Source organism: Coturnix japonica, chromosome 2, assembly GCF_001577835.2.
Source record: "Coturnix japonica isolate 7356 chromosome 2, Coturnix japonica 2.1, whole genome shotgun sequence".
In the NCBI taxonomy this organism is placed as follows: domain Eukaryota; kingdom Metazoa; phylum Chordata; class Aves; order Galliformes; family Phasianidae; genus Coturnix; species Coturnix japonica.
The window spans coordinates 20,023,448-20,045,486 of NC_029517.1; the positions used below are offsets into that span (position 1 = coordinate 20,023,448).

The 22,039-nt window shown below is 38.5% G+C and overlaps 1 protein-coding gene across 5 annotated transcripts in view; it reads left to right on the forward strand.

The window, feature by feature from the left end:
• CDK14 (cyclin dependent kinase 14) overlaps positions 1–22,039 on the forward strand; it is a 288,398-nt gene that overhangs the window by 177,729 nt on the left and 88,630 nt on the right. For all 5 annotated transcript variants that reach the window (XR_001553047.2, XM_015853364.2, XM_015853369.2 and 2 more), the window contains one exon: positions 15,298–15,361. Coding sequence is in view for 4 of the 5 variants with exons in the window: in XM_015853364.2 (XP_015708850.1) it covers positions 15,298–15,361 (64 nt within the window). In the remaining variant the exon portion in view is untranslated. The remainder of the gene's footprint in view (positions 1–15,297; positions 15,362–22,039) is intronic.

Genomic DNA, 22,039 nt, shown 5'->3' on the forward strand with positions numbered 1-22,039 from the left:
TGCCCAATTTTCACCATTTGTCTTTAGAGTGCATATATCTTTATCACTGCATAGCAGTATTTCTGGCATTTGAGGTCTGTTTCTGAGTACACTAGAGAGAACTATTAATATATATTGTATAATGAGGACATAATGAGAACAACTCACAGTACTTTTTCTGTACACAACATGATCCAAACAGCTGTGGTGTAAACTCTAAAACCTTCCTCCTGATGGAGCAGAGAAGCACAACGTAAATTCTTAACAAAAAGAGTTGTGTGGTGCTCACATAAATATGGCGGTCCTCAAAATAATTACATCTGGAGGAGAAATCAAGGAATTTTTTGAGGCATATATTTATTGTGCTGAAAGTTATAGGTTAAATTTCTGTACCTTGGGTCAAAAAACAGCAGACCATGTAAACTTTTAAACTTTCTATTTGATTAAAATTTACTGTGTCTTAAAGAAAGACATTTTTAAAACACTTGTTTAATTACTTTCATGGTCATTAAAGATATTATGTTCTTATTCTTATGCTGATACATTCTTGGTGTGTTTTGAGTTGCAGTCTTGTGTCAGAATAGTGTTAACGTCCATGGAAAGTGTCCCTCAGGCTCACAGTTCCTGTCTTCCCTTCCATGTTTCTGTGGGTCCTCTTTGGGTTTCACATAGTCTTTTTCCCTTGGGTTTCATGGAACTTGCCAAGGTGCTGCCAAGTCTGTATTCAGTGTGGGTTTTCTATTAACTCTTTTGAGAGAACAACCTATGATCAAGAAACAGTTTTTGCAAAAGAGCTCTTAACCATAGCAATTGCTCAGAATCACAGAGAGTTGAGGTTGGAAGAAACCTCTGGAGAAAGTCAAGTCCAACCTCTTGCTCAGTGCAAGGTCAGCAAGAGCAGGTTGCCCAGAACTGTTGAGTATTCCCAATAATGGAGACTTCATAGTCTCTCTGGCAGCCTGTCACAGTGTTCAAACACTTTTAGAATAAAAAAAGATTTTTTAAATGTTTACATTATATTTCTTGCAATTCAGTCTAAGAACCTTGTCTTTTGTTGTGTCACCGGATACCATTGGTAACACTGTCTTCTTCACACACTCCCAATAGGTATTTATTTATCAGATTAGTATTGATACCATCACCTAGAACCTTCTCTCTCCTCCAGCATGAACAGTCCCAGCCATCTCTGGCTCCTCTTGTGTGTCAAGTGCTCCAAGCCCTTAAACATCTTCGCTGTACTTGCTCCACTATGTCCATGTTTTATGCTGGGCATTAAGCACTTTGTATGCGTCTTCCCAGTGCTGAGTAGAGAAAGAGAGTCACATCCCTAAAACTGCTGTTAACAGGTTGGTTTTTTTTAAGGCAGACAACGCCCTCTTGGCCTTTACTACGAGGGCACACTGCTGGCTCATTTTCAACTTAGTGTCCACCCAGACTCCTAGATCTATTTCTGCCAAGCTGATCTCCAGCTGGTTGACATGAAGCCTGTACAGAGGATGGAATTATTCTTCCTGAGGTGCAGGACTTAGCCTTGCCTTCTGTTCATGACATTCCTGTCACCCTGTTCTCCAGTCTGTCAAATCTTCCTGAACAATGACGTTAAGACCTGGTGTATCAACTACTACTTTCAGTTCCATTCCATCTGTTAATGTCTCAAGGTGGCCAGTCTCTTCTGTCCATCCTGCTGTAGTGTAAATTAATGTATTCTACACTCATGAAAAAACAAACAAACAAACAAACAAAAACATAGAATAATAATAATCCTATGTTTCTAAGTATCAGTTTTCTTGTTATGGAATTGTGTATTTAGAAGGGTGTGCTTTTGTGTCTCCATTTATGTGCTGGCTGAAGCCTTGCTGATGATATGAATATGCCAGCACAAGAATAGCTTTGCCCATACTTAGTCGACATCATTAGAAAATTTAGGAGAGCTATAAATAACAAATAATAGCAATAAAAAGATAAAAGTAATACCTAAATTCCATATAGTCGAATTCATTGACTTTGCTAGTATCATTTCTAATCACGTTGTCTTCTGTTACAGTGGGCTGGGGAATTTCAGTCTACAGCCCCTCAGCTCCTTAATCTTTGCATCTTGTGAGCCACTTTTGCGGAATATCTGTGTATGGTTCTACAAGATCTGAGAGGTCACTGAGTCAGGTCTTGTTTTGAAAATATTTTGAGCATCAGTTGCTTTTCTGAGAGTTGCCATTATCAGGAATATAAATCAGCAGGCTTACTTTGGACAAGTTTTAAGTAGTTCAACTGGTAATATGGAGCTAAGTCCATCCTTTCTCACACATGTTCTTGCTTATGTAAAGGTTATGTTGACTGATAGGAAAGCTGTTGTTCATCATCTCTTGCTCTCAGGCAGTATATTTGCTGTGTGGCTGTAAAGAGTCAAATGTTAGTGTCAAATAGTTCTAAGAGAAACTTTATAACAGATGATGTTCTTTAACTTTGTTGTTATACAGTCATACTTAATAATGTTTTGTAGTGGGTTATTTCTGTTAAAGAAAGATTCAGGAAGAAACACAGGGATAGAAAAATGGACAATTTTATAAAAGGTACCAAAAAGAACCTTAAAAAAAAATTAATTAATGATATTGTATCTCATATTCATCATAGCATGTATTATATTTGCTGCGTGTCCCCCTCACCCATGTATCCAGAAGGTAATTGTTGTGCAGCAGCTGGTAACTGTGCTCCTCTCATATGAAAAATGAAAGGTCCATTTTATATCACTGAACTAACCCATCAGTGAAATCAGTGGGAATGCAGCCAGAGAATTTGTCAATCTTTTAGTTATCCTAAATTTCTCATCTTGGCGTGCATACATAAAGCAGGTTGCCCTAGTTACTTCAAAGGAGTCCTCAATAATTTGAATACTCAAGATCCTCGGCATTTTGGTCCAATCTGCTTTGGTATGATGACCAAGATATTTGGTAAACAACAGTTACAGTTCACCAGTATCACTGCATTCTCATAGAGAGGGATGGGTAGAGATGTGGTGCTGCTGACCTCACTTTATCATACCACTTTATCAGCTGCTCGGTGGTTCCAAGCAGGGTAATAACTGTAGCCAGGGTAAATCTTTTGTTTGTCTTGTGTTCGTTTTTCATGAAATCTTTAGACTACACAATCATGTAAAGAATGTTTGTTTGGCCAGTGAATGTAGCTGAAAACTCAGGATAGTGAAACATCTGTTTCTTTCTAGAGTCATCACTTCTTTGAGCTTCATTTATGTTCAGCACAGCTGCCTATCACTTTTTCCTCACATTATCTTTTTTTTGGCCAATATTTCCACATTTTTGTTACATTTGCAACCTTTCAACTACCCTAATGATAAAATCATGCTGCTGTTCTACATTCCTTACATGATTCAAGAGAGCAACTTCACCTATACTGTTGAGAGGTTGATTTTTCTCTCTAACTTGTGTAGTTACCCTTGTTTCACTGTTATAACATCTTCATTTCTGATAATGCAGCAACATCTTTAAAACTTATCTATGCAATGTTGTTTTTTCCATATAATAATAATAGCATTGCTCACATTCAGTGTTTCTGTACCTGACTCCCAATCATTTTTCAGCCTTCTCTGTTGTCAATGTTGTGTGCTTTTTTTTTTTTTCTTTCTCTAAAAAAGGTGTGTGGTATGCAGGTGTTAAGCAGCTCTGATCTTTTAGGGATTTGCCTTTATTCATTCACACTTTGTCACCAGCTGTTTCAGTACAACCACCTAAATTCCTTTTAGAGCTGTAGGCAGTGTGTTCTACAAGTACCCTCATAGCTGCCATTTGCAGCCTCCTTCCCTGTGAGCAGAGAGGAAGGGGTTCCCTTCTGCCCAGCACAGAGTCTACAAAGAGCAAAGACTGCTAACGTGGATAGCTTGCACATGGCTTGAAGTACATTCAAGACAGTAGATGACTACACCCTAATCCTTCTTGCCCGGTGTTTTTGAAAGCTCCGAAGTTGAGAGCAAAGTTGTTGAGTGAATGAATGTCAAAGAAAATAAATGGGTTCACTGAAGCTGGGAGTGCAGCTGCCTCTTCCAGTTGAGGGACACCTGCTTCCACCTTCATTTAAATAAGCAAAGTGAGAAGTCCTAGGCCACCTGCCAACTGATTGTTAATGCTCCAGCTGCTAAAAAAATCAATAAATTGCTAAATCTCACACTTGAATTTTCAGGAAATTTGATTCTCAAAATTTGGCATTCTTTCAAAAACTACTTCCTATCTTTCCCCTCCCCCCAGTTAAATTTCTCATCAAGCAAATATAATCAAATTGTCATTTCAGAATTATATAGTGTACTGTTTTTTCTTAAAATGAAATAACAGCATGATATGGCAACAAATTCATTGCTACTTAATGGCAAACAGACATATAATTAGCTAAAATCACCTTAATTTCAGCCACGAAGTGTTTGGTGATACTATGGGATCTACTAATCTCTCTTGACAGCTGGGGAAGTCTGCCAGCTTGGGAAATAGGTTTGCTTTTGAACCCCAGATTCCATCTTTCTGTTCCTGGGGAGGAACATACAAATGGCTTCTCCTGAAAGCAGGCTGCAATGTGTGACTCAGCTACGTCTTTGTGTGTTAAAGGACAGCAGTGGTGTTCTGCTCCAACACCATGTAAAATACCCCAGCTGCTTTTTTGGCCAGGGTATGTTCATCAAGATAGGGTGATATTTTCTCTTTTTTCAAGAATTTTTGGTTGTTGATGATGTTATTCTTCTTCTGTTCAGTTTCTAGGAATCAGAAAGTTAGAAGTATAAACCTCTGGATTTTTTTTAGCACTAAATACTGTTATTTGGAATGAGCTCTGTGTGTACTAAGCATCATGCTGCAGTTTGTTGTGAGGTGCACTTGAAACTGGACCACTGAGGTGGTTTTTAAGTGATAAGGTTAGACATTTTTTAAAGTGATTTGAATTGAGAATTCTGATATGGTTCAGTGCAGGGAATCAGCAGGATATTTAGCAAGGAAAAGTGCACTTATATCCACACACATACCCAACACAATTGGAGCTCATTATTAATGCACTCGCTGTTTCAGAAATATTGTAACACCTGGACCTGCACATTCTTCAAATGGCAGCATGACTAGCTGCCTTCATTTGCTGCAGATTGAACAAATGGCTGCTTAAAAAAGCCTTGACAGAATACCCACTGCTTCACTTGACTCCATGTGACTGCATGAATCTATTCAGAATTGAGATTATTGCAAGATCAAGACCTTGACTGGCAAAATAAGAGCTCGGTAAACTTCTGGATGATCTGATTCTAGTATCTGTTCTGTGGTGCTGAGCACCAGGGTTAATGTATAGGTCTTGGTAATCTTCCCAGAATTTTTAGGTGAGAAAAAGAATTTTCTTTATATCACCATTTTATTCCAGATTGTGAGCCTGGCAGTTGCTAGCCCATATACAATATTCTATCTCACTCAGAACAATAGCTTTCCTTTGCACCGCAAATGTATTTCTGTCATGTAATGAGCTTCCGTTGTGCCATGCGTATGTTGTTGCTTGTGCATAAGGAATGACATGTCCCGATGTAGTGTCACAATGAGATGCACTCATTCCTCAGATGTGATGTGACTGGGCGCTCGGCCAGGGAGGAAGGGTTTCCAGTACCCAAGAAGCTCTGTGTTTTGTTGCTTAGAGTGGGATTTTGCTCTGGGAAATTGTAGATCAGTTTCTATGCAAACTAAACCATCAGGTCATGGTGCAGCAGTGATTCTGGTCGGGAACAGGTTTGATCATACACATGCTTATTTATTCCAATCATTTCAGTTAAATATTGGTATACGGAAGACTTATCATTTTATTTTAAATGTTTTCTGTGCTAATTTTATGATGATTCACAGGAATTTGCATGAGTTTGGTCTGCTACTTATTTAAATAAGCTCTCTGGCTTTAAGCACTCTAGGCATCCTAACAAAATGGTGTGTTAATCATGCCAGAGAGGATGGGCACTGTGACATTTATAGGAAGGTGTGTGTGTGTGTGAGCTGAGCCAGCTTTGTGGTCTTCAAAAAGGGGCTGTGATCCAAAAGCACCATTGCTCCTCTGATAAGCTGGTGTTTTGAAAAAAAACCCTACAACAGCAACGCAGACCTCAGTAGCGCATACCTGGAATTCAAATGAACCAGCTGCTGAGGCAGCACAGCAGGGCATGTGGAAGTACATTTCATAACAGCCTCCCACAGGCTTTTAGATTTTTTTTTTATTTTTTTTTCTCTCTCTGCAGCTTAAAGAAAAAAAGTCAGTAAAAAATCTTGAAATAAATCTTTAAAGAGTATGTTTAGGAAGGGATTGTCTTTGGATGGGCTGTTCCAAAGGCTTTACAACATAACCAAGGCAGGAAATCTTGCTTGCAGAGCCTTTACCTTTCTTTACACAGTAAATTGGAGCAGATTTTGAAGGATAAGTAAACAAGCATGGCTTGTGAGCAAGGAGTTCTTCTGATAAATGGTTACAGTACTCCTGCTTTGTGGAGAAGTAAACAATTCTACTCCCATACAGTAAGGAAAATAGCTATTAGTACAGAAGTAAGAAGCAGGGGATTCTTTGCATGCATTAACAGCAAGGTCTTTCTTAGTGAAGACTTTCCACCTCTGTTGTTGGATTGCTCACAAGTGGCACTGATAGAAGAGCAAACTTCTCTCCTTGGAAGAAAGGAAGAAGGGAAGAAAAATCTGTTGAGGTCAGCAATAGCCTTAGGCATGAGTTTTCTTCCCAGCCCTTTCTTAATCCACGGTTTCAAGGTACACAGAAGTTTTCAGATTCTCTTGCACTAAGACTCAGTCTCATCCTATTGAGCTGCTCTAAAGGTTCTACAAAACAGACACCGCTGTTTAAGTTCAAGGACTTTTTATTCTAATGATTTGGGTGTTTCCTGACTGAGGAAGATTTTTCAGCCTGGTGGCTGGGAGACAGGACCCCAGTTCCACTGCCTCAGCCCATTTGGGCCTCAGAGAGACTGAAGGAGAGCACAAAGGAGCTCTCTTTTCACTTTGGAGCTAATCAGTGTCTCCTTTTCATATGTGCTGCAGTTTCAGATTGAATTGTTGCATGTTTTCACTGGTTTGAGTGAAAGTGCAGTCTCTGTCAGGAGTTCACTTTCTTCAAACTTCCTGCTGCTAATTTCAGAATCTTTCTACAACACGGGCCCCTTTGTTTTCTCAGTAAGTTTTTCAGATCTTGTTTTCTTAATGTTTTTTAGTGTTTGCCTCATTCATGGGAATGTTTTATTAAGAATCACTGTGTCAGAAACCAGTTTCTTCCACCATATGAACCTTAATGAAGGCATAGTGTTGTAATGAGATGTGCTGATTAGCTTTAGGAAGAGGATGCTGTAGCCCAGTACAAGCTGCTTTATGCCAGCTTTTTTGTCTCATTGTGAAATGTAGAGGAAATGATTCTGGCTTTCATTCCTCTCTAATTTAGATTGGATTATGGACAGAATTATTTTCTAACAGTCATCTCATTGACAGAGCTATTTCTGTGGTTCAAGGTAAAATAGTTGTTTATCAGGTCCTTTTTGGAATAAACTAAACTGTCCCCTGGCCGAATGCTGACAGGACAAAACTTGGCAGTGCATTTTTAAACAAGTGGGGATTGCATTTCATCCCATGCTGTCCATCAGCAGAGGGCTTGCTCTGTCTCAGTGCCTGCCCTGCTCCTGACACAGGGCAGCAGGCACAGCTTGGCAGAGGAGCAGGGCTGGGAAGTGTCTGGTCCCCTTCTCCCATCAGGTGACAGAGGTGTTATTCTGGTAGTGTCCCTCAGAAAGGTAGCTTTGGTTACAGCAGGGATGTAGAGAGCTCTGAGTTTGTATACTCGAGCTGTAAAGAGAGCAGAAGCAGTGTTGGGGTAGATTTAAATTTTTGATACATAAAGCTACTCAAATATCTTTTAAATGCACCAAATAACCTTGGGAAAATCAAATATTGAATAGATTTCCCAGGTATAAATACAGACTGGGAGAACTCCTTGAGAGTAGCCCTATTGAGAAGGACTTTGGGACTCCTGATAGAAAAAGAGTTTAGCATGAGCCAGCAGTATGTACTTGCAGCCATGAAGGCCAGTGGTATCCTGTGCTTCATCAACAGAGTGGTGGTCAGGAGGGAGAGGGAGGGGATTCTCCCCCTCTATTTTGACCTTGTGAGTCCCCATCTGGTTTACATCTGAGCTCGGGGGCCACAACACAAGAAAGATATAAAGTTTTTGGAGGGGGTGTGGAAGGGGCTGGGAGAATGCTCAGAGGGCTGGAGCACCTCTCCTACAAAGACAGACTGAGGGAGATGGGCTTCTTCAGTCTGAAGAAGAGAAGGCTCCTGATAGTGGCCTTCCAATACTTAAAGGAATCTTATAAACAGGAGTGAAATCAACTTTTTACACAGGTAGATAGTGATGTGACAAGGGGGAACATATTTAAACAAATGAAGGGGATTTAGATTTGATATGAAGGGAACATTTTTCACCCAGAGGGTGCTGAGGCTCTGGTACTGCTGTCCAGAGAGCAGTAGGTGCCCCATCACTGGAGGCCTTGCTCAGGGCCAGATTGGATGGGACCCTTGGCAGCTGAGCTGGTGTGCAACAGCCCTGCCTATGGCAGGGGGTTAGAACCAGATGATCTTCCAGGTTCCTTCCAGCTCAAACTATTCTATGATTCTGTGATTCATGTTAAGATTTTGTTGTATTTTGATGGAGCTAAAAGCACAAATATTTGTTGAGCTTGATATTTTTTTAATTAATATGTTTTGTTAAGATTCTCAGGGGGTGGGGGGAGGTTGATATTAATTTCATGTTTTGCTTCCCTCATCCATACTAGCATGCTACCTAAATGTTTTTGAAGCTAGTTTCATCATAAATAAATCCCTCCTTATGTTCAAAGCAGCTGTTTTTATTAATTCCTTATAATGTAACAATGATATACCACTTAAATGCCAGAAGGAGCTGGCATCTTAGTGTAGGTGCGTGTGGTTCTGTTCTTTTTTCAACTTAGACAATAAGTCTCAGTAACTTTAGTTTTTCGTAAAACAGCATTAGTTCACTGCACAGGAGAAATAATTTTATATTTAGGTTTTATTTTGTTTGTTCTGAGACAAAACATTTCGCAAAATAACTTGCAAAAGAGATGCTCCAATCAGTGTGATTTCTAAGCAGTTTTTTTTCTCTTAAATTCTGAGTTCTGACAATGTCCTGAATGAATGCAGAGTACATTAAATTTATTCTGCAACATATTACATATGAAGCTGTGGCTGTTTTTTCTTCCTTTTATCAGATATTGTCACTTAAAGCTTTTTTTTTTTTTATGATTTTGGAAGCTTTAAAGGGACATAAGGAAGCAAAAAATGCAACCTGCTTTATACAAGAAAACAAGAATTTGAAAACCTGATTTTGTCAGTAGAGAATGATGGGATGTTGTTTATTAACACTTGCATTCTGAAGAGGAATCTCACTAGATACATTACCTCATTTTCTGCACATTTAATATGTCTGGCTGGTATTTTCTTTCTTACATGTATGGGAATAATGGAGAGTTGCTTTGATGACAATTGGCTGAAAAAATACAGCAAGATTTGTAAGTGTGAAACATCATTTGTACCAACATATAGTTTTCAGGCTCTGAAGAACTGTTTTAAGCATAGGGGAAGACTCTGCTTTTGTTGCGTAGTCTCACTTCAGTTGCTTTGACTTTGATCTAATATGAGTTTCCAGATTTGGGACTGTGTGTAATTTTTGCCATACACTTAATGAAGAAAGACTTCAGAATTTTCAGTCTTGATGACAGTAGTCCTTGAGAGGAAGGTGCTTTTTTGTTTCTACTGAATCCAAATATATATGTTATTGTAATCCTAACTGATAGGCTTTTTCTGTAGAGAAAATATGGGTTACTTTATTGTTTCAGCCAGATTCCTGGAATATCCAGTGCCTTCCCTGAGTTAAAATACATTCATCCTCTAACAAAAATGTAAGTGCATTACACAAACTGAGAGACTTATTGTCCCTTAAGGAAACTGAACAGCTAAGCTCCCAAAGTGAAGAAAAGACCGTTACTAAGACAATTCCATTTCTGTCTCTGTCTTCTGGATATCAAATTTGACACTCAGCTGTCATCTGTTGTGCCCAGCAGAGAGTAGAAGGAAGCGTAGCTGCAGTTGTCAGTCAGCAGTCTGAGTCAGCATGCATAATACACAAATAGTAGCTGAATCTCACTTAACCCGTTAGCAAAATACGAAGCTGAAGGACAAAGTTCCCCCTTCAGTCCTTGTTACTGCACTCGTTACTGCTCACTGACATTACCAGCTGGTGTTGCAGTGTTTTGCTGATGGTAGAGGATGTGATAAAGGTGTAACTAACAGTGAACCCTCAGGAGAGGAATGCAGCACTGGCTGTATCAGCTGGGCAAAGGCTTATCACCAGGAAAGAGAGCATGATCACATAAGTTTGTATTTCCCAAATGCAGGATTCCCCATTCAGAAGCTCTATGAGGGGTGGAGCATCCTGGAATTTGCTCAGATTCTCAAGAGCCATATCTAAACAGCTAACTTACCTTTGTCCAACCAAAATGGAAAGGAAACCTGGGGTTCTGACTAAGTTGGAAGTTTGAAAGTTTCACTAGAAATATATAGTTTGGGTGAATGTAGCAGATTTTTGTTGAAAAAGAGAACACCTGAGGCCTCCATATCCCACTAAAAAGATAGAGAGTGACGATTTGGAAATGGCAATGATTATTCTTTTACTCTCTTAATAAATTCAATTCCTCAGGCAGATCTACTCTCCCATGGTGTCTGACAGCCCAGAGCTCACAATAAATACAGTGAGATTTACTCAGTGAATGAATAAGAAGAGCATCTTGATGACCTTTAGAAGGAATAATAATAATAATAAAAAAGTTCTAATAGCATTTTTACAAACAGTTTGTAATTCTTTCCAGTTTAAATTTTAAGGTCTTTTCATTGAAGGAAAAATATGATTCACTGTCCTGATATTTATTTTTCACTAAACTTTGTTTGTTCACCAAGTTGACCTAATAACGAGAACACTTGAAAATTCAGCAAATTGCTTAACCTAATTTCCATATTTTTTTTCTAAGGAAAGGCATCTCATTTACATGCTGATCTTGTTTTTCATTCTGCTCTGTTGCTGGAAAACCCTGAATAATCCACTAGCTGCACATTCTTTGTCTTGTTGAAATCCAGACCATCGCTTTTCTTGAGTATCATTGTATTTAGCAAAGAGTGAAAGCACTATTTCAAAGATATACAGCTCAATATGTTCAAAAGCTTTACTAGAAATGAAAATGCTTATTTTTTTTATACTAATTGTGGCACTAGAGAAAGAGCTGGTGGGAAAGATGTGCACGACTGCTCATCTCATAAGGGAGTCTGGTGACTTCACTGGACAAATAGCTACCCAGAATGACCTTATTACATGGATATAACAGGGATTGCTTTCTAAGCAGAATGCAGGACATCACAGCTAATTGTGTTGATAGATTGGCATAATGCTCACCATAAAATAATGATTCCCATGGGCACAAGAGAGCACATTCATGAGGTGAATGATGAGTCTTTGTAAAATGAGATGTAAAAAGCAAGCAACTTCTTTCATCAAAAAGTTACAGTAATACAGAAGACCTTCTTGCTTTTGTGTTGCGTTTCCTGGGCAATCTGTCTATGTTATGCTTGTATACAGATATTGGCAGGTTCTGTTTTCATAACTTTCCATGTATTGTTGCTGCCAAACCATAACAATGTCAACTGGCAGTGAGGGTATTTGGCCCTCAGTACCCTCATGCACTGTAAATCTGTTATTTTCATATAAATAGATTTCTCACCATGCAAATTAAATCAGAACCTAATCTTGATTTTGAACATCAAATTTCAGATGACAAATTAAGGTCATTTTATCTTGTTTGTTAGGCAATAAATGAGTTCAGGGTGTTTTTCATGTTGTTATCATATGTACTGTGGAAGAGCAAAACCCCATGAGGGCATGGACTTTTCATTACAGAAGCTATAACCCTCTTGGCCTGTGGCAAACACTAAATCCATTCCAAATTTGAGAATTGCAGGGGTTTGGCTTGTTTTGGGTGAGTAATTCAATTAAAAATAGGATATCAAAGAATAGAAGTTGAATGTTTATCTTTCTGATATGCAGATTATGAGTAGAAAAAGTATATAAGTTATTCTTATTTTTTCCAAACAATTACCAGTAATAAAGAAAAGATTATTTCCAGTCTTAAACAGGGGCTTGAATTATGTGGCTGCAGTGATTATTTTCTTGTTTCTGGAACCTGTGTGAAATTGAAAGGAAAAGTGTTAGTATGTAGAAGAGACAGAACTCTTGGTGGCATGCTTGGGATGGGAAGTGGTTGCCCATGAAAGATGATCACAGCTGTGAGGTCAGCCACAAAGTAACATCCCTTGGCATTAGGTGGATGTCTCAGCCAGCTGGGTCTCCTGTATCTTCCACTTCCACAGCAGCTGCAAATCCCTCATGTAATCAGATTTACCTGCAGTGTCAAGCTGTTGACAGTGGTTGGGTCTAGATAAACACTCTTAACAGCTACAGGATGGTGTTCTGAAGTAAAAACAGAAGATTGTTTGGCTCTGCTTTCCTCCTTCAGATCGGTCCCTATCTTTCACTGTGGTGTGATGTGAACTCTCGTTTCTTTGTTTATAGCAGGTGTCAAAACTCATCACTTTAAGTTGCCTAATCCCTGCTCATCAAAATGGGATGGACTGCTACTTAGAAGCATTACTTGCTTTAAGTGCTGCCTACAAATCACTTTATAGTGACATACCTGTGGGCAGTGATTATTTTATCTTATTAAAAACGCAGTTGTTTCCCTGCCACCTTCTCCTCCTTATTTGTTGATTGATAGTCACATATTGTGAATTTCTGCACTGTGTATGTTAATATGTGTATGGAATAAGGATGATCTTTCTGGTGTTTGTACAAAGAATTGAAATACAGGGTCTGGATCACCGCCTGAACTACCAGCTGCTCCTACCTGGAAATGGTAGGCATTTAGATGATAGAAAAACCTGGTTGTTTCTAAACTGCTGCTACCCTTGACAGAAGGTATAAATGTGGTAGGCATTCTGAGTGATGCATTGCACAGCACTCATTTGTAGCTGGCTCTTAAACATTATAACAGCAGATGTGCTGGAATGTTATTAAAGGAATGGTTTGGAAAACTAGTGAAACAGAAAAACTGTGAGTCACATAATATTCATTACAGAAGTGATTTCCCATAGAGCCCTCTGTTGTTGGGTCTACTGTTACGCTGAAAATCAGAATAGTCCATTTCCATAGCTCCAAGTTCTACCTTAAATTAGTCTTACTGTAAGCTTCAGATGTTGTTAGTGGATTTTAATATTTAGCTGTACAGTGCCTTAGCTGCCTATATCTCATCTAAAATAATAGAATATTGAAAATATGTATTTGGAAAGGTTGGCTAATTTTACGATATTCATAGTATTTTGTGAGTGAATATTCTCTCTCACTTGCAAGTGGGGCTGCAGAGTGCCAGCCCCATTTCTCAGTGTAAGCCAGCAGACTGAAGAAGCTCTGTTTCTAATCCACGGGCTCCCTCTCCTGGTCTGAGTGTTGCTTGGCACTAACACCTGTATCTTCCGTACAGGAAAGGTGAAAGTTACTTACAAAAACAAATTGATTTAATCATGTAATAATGGGTCAGCGCTGTCTCTGACTTCTTTTATGTTTAACCACAGCACTGTTAGCAGTAGCACTCGAAGCATTTATAGCAATAATGAAGTGAATTCTGGTGTTGTGATGATCTGGGTTGAAGGGCCAGATTTATCCTTCAAATGCTGATTAGGTCTTGTTTCACAAGGATTGACAGCAAGATTCTGCAAATAATAATGTTAACAAATGGAATCAACGAACTTGCATATCCAAATAACTGCATGAATGTATACTGTCTAATTGAAAGGAGACTGTTGTCTTTGTTTCTCTGACACCTTGGTGTTTCAGTTCCTACTATGGACCTACAAATGGTCCAATTTAGATGTATTTTCTTCCATTTGAGGTATTAATCATTATGTAGAGTGTCTTTGCATTACTATTTTCATATTAGAAGCAGGCTTTTTTTCTGTTTTCCACTGAATTTTTTAAGCATTAACTTATAAATACAAATCGCTTTCTTGGTGCTCATTTTGTGCTGAAGTAAGTGACCACACAGTGTCAGAGTGACATAAGCTACACAGGATAAAAGATTTATTCAGAAGATCAGTGGTGCAGGTAGAGGCAGGGCTGGCAGAGGGGCTTTGTAGAATTGTGACAATGCAAAATGAGCAGAATACCAGTGTGAAATGCACTTCACAAAATCAGGCCTTTATTCCAGGGCCTGAGCTTACAGCAAATACTGAAAATGGTCCCTATGATTTTCCTTGATGCTAGAAAGTGTATGAAAATTTGTAACAGGGAAGATCCCACAGAAGAACTTCCTAATTCTGCAATTCATTCAGAAACCCATTTTTAGAGCTCCTGTTTCAGATGTTCCCCCCAGCCACACTTAAAGCAAGTGCTGTCACTTACGTATCATGAAGTAAAAACAATTGTGGAAGAATTAAATATAGCTGTTCTCTCAACCAAATTATCTTCTCTGCCAAAGGCACCACGAGTTGCACTTTTCATGTGGGCAAAGAATATAAGATGCAAGTGAGAAGTGCTAAGCTGTTCCCTGCTAAAAGTTAGTGTAATCTATCCTATGAGTTGAATAGAATAGAAACAAAACACAATTTATGAGTCAATAATTTCTGTAATTTCTAAAAATTCACTTGTTTGAAGCTTGCTATATCTATTTAAAATGACAGCTATTCTTGTTGTGTTGCTACTCACACCATGCTCTTAGTCATCCACTTTATCATCTGTATAAATCTTCTATCTTGACATTTATTACTAAGTGTCTGCTCAGTTAAGTTTACAGGGATTGAAAGTATTTCCAAGGTCAAAAATTTAGCCTGTGTAACATCAGCATTCTGTATCATGCAAGTAGCTTGAACTTGTCAATGGAAAGTAGCTTTAATGTGTATTGGTCAAACAGGATGTCTGACACAAACACAGCATCCTGTGCTGGCTCCAGTGGTGCCTTGTAACCACAGTAACTTAACTTTTTGTATTCCTAATAATTAAGCCTATTTACAGTTTAGATTTTGAGGTAAATTGAGCTCTTTGGCAGAATGGCTTTGTGCAGTGCAATGAATCATCATGATTTCCCATTAAAGGTGTGTTTCTTTTTCTTTTCTTTGCTCTTTTTTCTTTTTCTGTTGTGCACAGGTACTTGGAACACCAAATGAAGATACGTGGCCCGGAGTGCACTCATTACCACATTTCAAACCAGGTAGGCCTAAATACCCCCCTTTTTCCTTTACCTGGAAATACAAGACACAGGTAATTCCTGACCACAGGGTAGGAACTTCTTTGTGAAGGCATCTCTTGAATATTTTTAGCAGCTCCTAATTTACTAGAGCCTCCACAATGTTCAAAATGACCAGAATATACAAAAGTACAGAGTCACCTTCATTATGCTACAGTGAAGTTTCTCATTTCTGTTACTGATTAATAAGTGAGTACACATGCAGAATCCTTACAAAAATTTTGCGGTCTTTAACAACATTTCAAAGGTACTGCTTTTATCCAGAGAGACTGAAGGAAAGGAGAAAACCTGGAGATGCTGGTATACTTTGTATGGATTTTTTTCTTTCACATTCTGCATTCTGAAGTTTTGAACAGTAGATGGCAGCCAAGAAACTTCCTGGCTTAATTCTTTGCCTTCTAATTGTGTTTAGGAATGTGAGTTTATTACCACAGCAGAACATCAGGAAATAAATCCACAGTGCATACTCCATTAAATCTGATTTTTATACAGGCTTTGTATTAGATTTGCTTTTATTTTCTCTATCCCAGTATTTTGTCAGCTGTGAGTATTTAACAGTTATAAAATAGGGGAAAGGAGGGAAGGTGTCCCTCAGTCACGGGGCTGTCACTGGGTGTTTTCACAATTGCTGCTCAGTGTACTCTTTGTTCTCTCAGGTCCTTTTCACCTCTGAAGTATGCAGATCTGCAAGATAGAATAATTATTATCCTGTCTGGCAATTGTTTAATGATTCTAGGGCCTGTTAATGCAAGGTGCTGAGCTCCTTAGTTCCCAAGTACTGTGGAGGTCTAAGAGTACTCCAAAGGAAAAAGCCCTCCTCTGTAATTGCTTGAAATACATATTATGTTCTATATTCCCTTTGTGTCTTGGTTAATAAATAAGTAAAAATACAGTACTGGAAACAATAATCTAGCTGGAAAAGCAAAATTTGGTCTAAATACCCCAAAACAATGTAATAGGACTTTATGCTGGTAGAAGATGGAATTGTGTGAGCAGCAAAAGACATTACCTCTGGGATCACATCAGGATACCAGCAGCAGGTTCTGCACACAGTGCTCTGACCCGTGGACTGTGCTGGATTTACACTGTGTGTTCATGCTGTTGGGGTCAATAGTGCTGTTTAGTCATGGATACCAGGTTCTCTGTTGCTTCTTAAGGAAAATATTTCCTTTGTGCACTTCTGTTCACAGAAGCTTTCTGTCAATGGCAAGGCTGATTGGCTCTATCTACCAATGCTCAGCCAGCCATGCTCCTTTTCCTGTTGGTCTGAAATTGTTGTTACACTCTATATTATACCCTAGAAAAACAGTTTATGGGACCAGAAGACCCTTCTTTCTTGAATAATTTCTTCAGAGCAAAGTTGATTGATTTCATTTATTTCTTAGATTAATACATTTAGGATAACTTACTCTTTTCCTTTTGTTAGCCATAGAACACAGAGTAACCTGAAATGTCTCACCAGCTCTGAACCAATTCCATTATTCTTTAAGAACTGTGACATTACTGTATTTGAATATGTATGATACAGGGTTAAATAACGACGGTGCTTTTTGTATCTTTGTGTGGACTGTGAGTTTTAAGACAGCACTGGTGATGAGAGTATCAATGCCCACTCAGAGAAGGTTTTGATGCCATAAACTGAGTTAAGTGAACATAAAACAATGGGATTTAAACAGGAAGTATCAGTAGTAACTCTAGTTAAAATAATAATAATAATAGTAAAAGGACTACCAAGAGCAGAAACAAGATTTCATTGTATTTCTTGTTTGCATAGATTTAAATAACTAATTTTCATGCTGTGATTTGATAGGACACAGTCCAGTGCTGCAGGCAACTAATCACATTTTAATGGGAAACAAGTAATGACAGAAAAACATGACATTAGCCTCTTCTCCCATAGAGTGGCCAAAGGTCTGATTATTCTGGTAAGCAGCCAGTGCATAAATGATGATCTCTGACATATTAATATGCAGGAACTTTTCTGATGCTGAATTAGAGATGCATTACTAAGGGTAGCAGTGGGTGGCTCTACATCAGCTAAACTCCTGACCTCAGTAATTTTAACAGCCTGTAACTATTGAAATAAAATTGACATAATTTGTTTTGCCATTAAAAAAGTGGTAAAACAGCTTGTATTTTATGTGCCTGCTTTGAGATCTTTGATTGCATTGCATCTTGCAAACACTGAAAGTGATATGTGAGATACTTACAGATAAAATTTGGCCTATTCTTTGAGCTCTATCAAGATCAGCCTCAACATCATTTGTCATTGTTTGTGTTTGCAGATGCATAAACACATCCTACTTTGTAAATTACTTTAATGAATGATGTAAAAAATGCATTTGAAAATTCTGAAGTTAGGGTTGGGGTTTTTCTTCTGTGATTCATTTTGAGGCTTTCATGATTGCTGTATTCTTGAATGTGTCTTCCTGTACTCAGACACAACCAAAGAAACTCATCCATTTATGATCATTGTAAAAATAACTTATTTGCCCTCAAATAGAAGGCAGATTGAATAAATTACAAGGCCTCAATGTCTTTCTGGTAGTGAGTGGCCCAGAACTGAACATAGTCCTTGAGGTGTGACCTCACCAGAGCTGAGTAGAGAGGGATGATCACCTCTCTGGAGCTGCTGGCTATGCTATTTCCAGTACAAGCCAGGATGCCACTGGTTTTCTTGGCCACCTGGGCACACTGCTGGCTCAAGTTCATCTGAGCACTGTCCAGCAACCCCAGATGATTTTCCTTATCACATTTAAATCTTCCTGGGTTTTGTGTATTATTCTCTCCATCTATATTAATTCTCCCATTTTTCTTAGTCCAGACTCTAATTTTCCTTTTTTCTCTAGCAATTTCTGATGGATTCAGAGCCCCTTCCAAATAACTGAGCAAGATAAGCCATTCATATCAACATCCACACTTAATTTTCTGCTTTTCCTGCATTCTCAATTAATTTTTATGGAATTGTGAATGTGTAACATCCATACTGGGAAGCTGAATAGGGATTTGGCAGTGAGGAAAGGGGTAGAAGTCAGAACAGAAGATAAATGAGGTGATGCTGGCCATTAAGAGATGTGAACTGTCAAGGAGAGTGGTTTGCAATATTCAGTGTGTGTGCCTCTGTATACAATACTGTCTAGGTGAGAGAAAGTTTAATATTAAACCTTGGGCTGGTAATATGGGAGTCTGAATATGACTGTGTTCAGCAGACTATCAGGAATAATATAAAGTAATATATCTGAAATTGGTGCCTTTTATGAGGCAGAAGAAATATCTACAGAGTATTATTGTTTTCTAAAACAGAATCTGTAAGGTGAAGATGAAAACACTTAAGAGAAAGAGACTCTCCTCAAGGAGAAAGCAAAAGGAAACTATGTAGGGAAAACAGCATTCATAGGAAATATTGTAGTTTCATAGTAAATGTTACAGAGTTTGCCAAAGATTGATAGAAACTTTGTGGATTTATTATTTATTAAAAAACAAAACAAAAATTCCTGTGTGACTGACAAAATCACCGAAGAGCTGCTGTTCTGACTGGGGAATTCTGCTTTGCTTCCCAGATGATCAATAAATATAGATTTAGTTTAGAAATAGGATCTGACTACCTGCATCCTAACAGCTGACTGATAACCAAGATTTATCAAGGAATTGAGTGTTCATTTCATACAGTCTGGAATAGGACTGGATTGAGAAAAGAAACTCCTTTGACACAAAGTCATGCAAATACTGCATATGTGGACATACGGCTTTTCAAAGTTCCATAACAGTTTTTCCTACAGACTTCCACCAAAGCCTCCCTTTTGAAAGGGAGAGGAGGAGAGGAAAAGCAACGGAGTGGAGAGCAGGGAACTGAAGTATTTTTTCTCAAGATATCTGGCATACAAAGAAAACAAAGTTTAATTCATTATTACAATAAAACTCCTCATTTGGTTTAACTTCAGTAAAAATTTAAATTGCACATTAGAACTGAAAACAGAGCTTGAAATTTTTTCTTGCCAGAATGGACACTTGTCTTCACGTCTTTAGCCCAGATATTGTAAATGCTTTTTGGATCAAATATTTAATAAAAATGGCATATCTGAGTCATACTATCACAATACAATGTTAGTCACTTTAGATTTAATTTAAAGAAATATAAAGAAAATAGTTTAAAGAAATGGTGCAATAGATTTTTCAAAATATTAATTATGGTGGTGTTTAAATATTTGCATTTAAGCTAATCACATTTGGTTTTAAATACAGAAGAACATTAATCAAGGAATGCATATTAGCCAGCATGTTTTGATTAGCAACATAGAAAATGCCTTGAAGTCAAACTGCATTTTAAATTCTTTGGTTTAGACTAGGAGCTGATTATCAATAGTGTAAAAAATGAGCTAAAAATCAAAATGTAGTCTGCTTCTAATCCTTGTGTATCTCTTCTTGCCTATTCTATGTTATTGCAAGGCGAATGTGCCAAAGGTACAATAGTTCATGTGTCTTTCTGACAGATAAAGGAGAATTAAGCCTTATCCTGCTTTATGTTACTTAAAATGCAAGTGCTTATTTTTTCAATTCTCACAGCAGACCAGTAGCTCTTCAGTGGTCTGCTAATAAGCTCACTAGTGAGTTCTGCTGAAATTCTCTTCTGTTTGAACCTGCCCTTGATGCAAGGCTGTCAGATGGAGTGTGTTTATTGGGCAGATAATGATGTTTACAGTGAAGAGCATATAGGTATATGTGGGCACAAAAATAGGCATATATAACAGAATTGCTCTAGAGCACTTGTCTAAAGAAAACAAAAAGGAAGTAAGAGGCAAGCTCTGTAAAAATATTGTAATTTCTAAGACCACTAAATGCAGCTGGGTATAATGGATGAGCTTTCCAACACCAGCCTTTTTTTAATTTCCTTTAGTTTTCTGAAACTAAAATGGTTAATGCAAGCTGAAAATGGTTTGGCAGCAGTTGCTTTAAAGCATGCTTTTTGATGCATCAGAATTGTCATATTAACCAGCTCAAGAAATCTCCCTCTCCTACCACTGGCTGCTCACTTCTGAATCAGAAGCCTGTCACTACATGCCCTCATAAAAAGTCCTTCCTCAGCTTTTCCATAGGCTCTCTTCAGGTACTCCAGGCCTTCTCCAGGCTGAAGAGCCTCAATTCTCTCAGCCTGTTCCTACAGGGAGGTGCTTCAGCCTTCTGATGATCTTTGTCATCCTCCTTTGGACCCCCTCCAACAGCTCTGTGTCCTTGTGTTGTGGGCCACAGAACTGGACGCAGTACTTCAGGTGGGATCTCACAAGAGCAAAGTAGAGGGGCAGAATCACCTTTAACCTGCTGGTCACACTTCTCTTGATGCTACTCAGGCTACTGTTGGCTTTCTGGGTTGCAAGAGCACACTGCTGGCACTTGCTGAGTCAACTGAAACTCCCAAATCCTTTTCCTCAAGGCAGCTCTCAATCCATTCTCTGCCTAGCCTGTATCTGTGCTTGGAATTGCCTTGACCCAGGTGCAGGACCTTGCACTTGCCCTTGTTGAACTTCATGAGGTTGGCATAGGCCCACATCTCAAGCTTGTCCAGGTCCTGGATGGCATCCCTTCCCTCCAGTAAGTCAGCTGTATCTCTCAGCTTGGTGTGATCTGCAAACTTTCTGATACACATATACATAAAGGAATATATATGTATTCATAAAGGAATGTATTATGTTTACTTACAAAGCACAGAACGTCATTTTCTTCCAGTTATTATCGGTATATATATCTGCTTACATAGACATTTGTAATTCACATGTAAAAAATTACATGTAAGGGTTTACTCAGGTCCTTCTGAGGTCAGCGTAAGCTGTTGACGTTGATGGAGCTCAGGCTTCTCCCCAAGAGAGCAGCAGACTGAGTCACTGAATAGCAATTTCATTCGTAAATTTGGATTGTGCTTTCAGTGCTATCATGATGCTTGAACTATTTAGTCCAAAAGAAGGAATTCAGCACTGTTTTTGTTTGTGGTATTGGATCTTTAAACTCAATCAGAGGCACTGACTCCTGTGCAACTGGTACTGAACCGTGGTTCCATCTAATAATTATCTTGACTTCTTTGCTCTTTTGATTTAAAGATCTGTGCTTGTGAATTGCCACAGCTCTAGAAGATGCAATATATGTAATGTATAATCATGATAAAAAGAAGGCATTTCCTACAGTTTTAATCTCCATTCCTCAGGTGTGGTAGTTTATTTTGTTGCAGTGCATGCACACAGCAGACTGTCATGGAGTCTCTTGGTAAGAAAGTACCCATTCTTTTCTCTCAGTTTAACCCTGCATTCTGCACTCATTGTAGTATCAAGGCCTAACAGAAAACAGTTTTTAAACTACCACAATGTTCATCCTTTTTAGAGTTCCTCAAGGTGCCAAGTGCCTGGGGTAACTGACTGTAACAGCAGTGCAGTATTTGTCATTTACAACATTTAAAATAATGTCAGTGGTGTGCTATTCAATGTAAATGGTTCTCAAGTTCACACTAAGAGATAGAGTAACACGTTTAACAATCAGACATATCAGAAACCACGCTTTGTTACAACTTGACTTGAGAGCTGACTATATTGACATAAATGAAATATATATATACAGAGACTGAATACCTCACTCCCCCCAAAATTACTTTTATAGTCA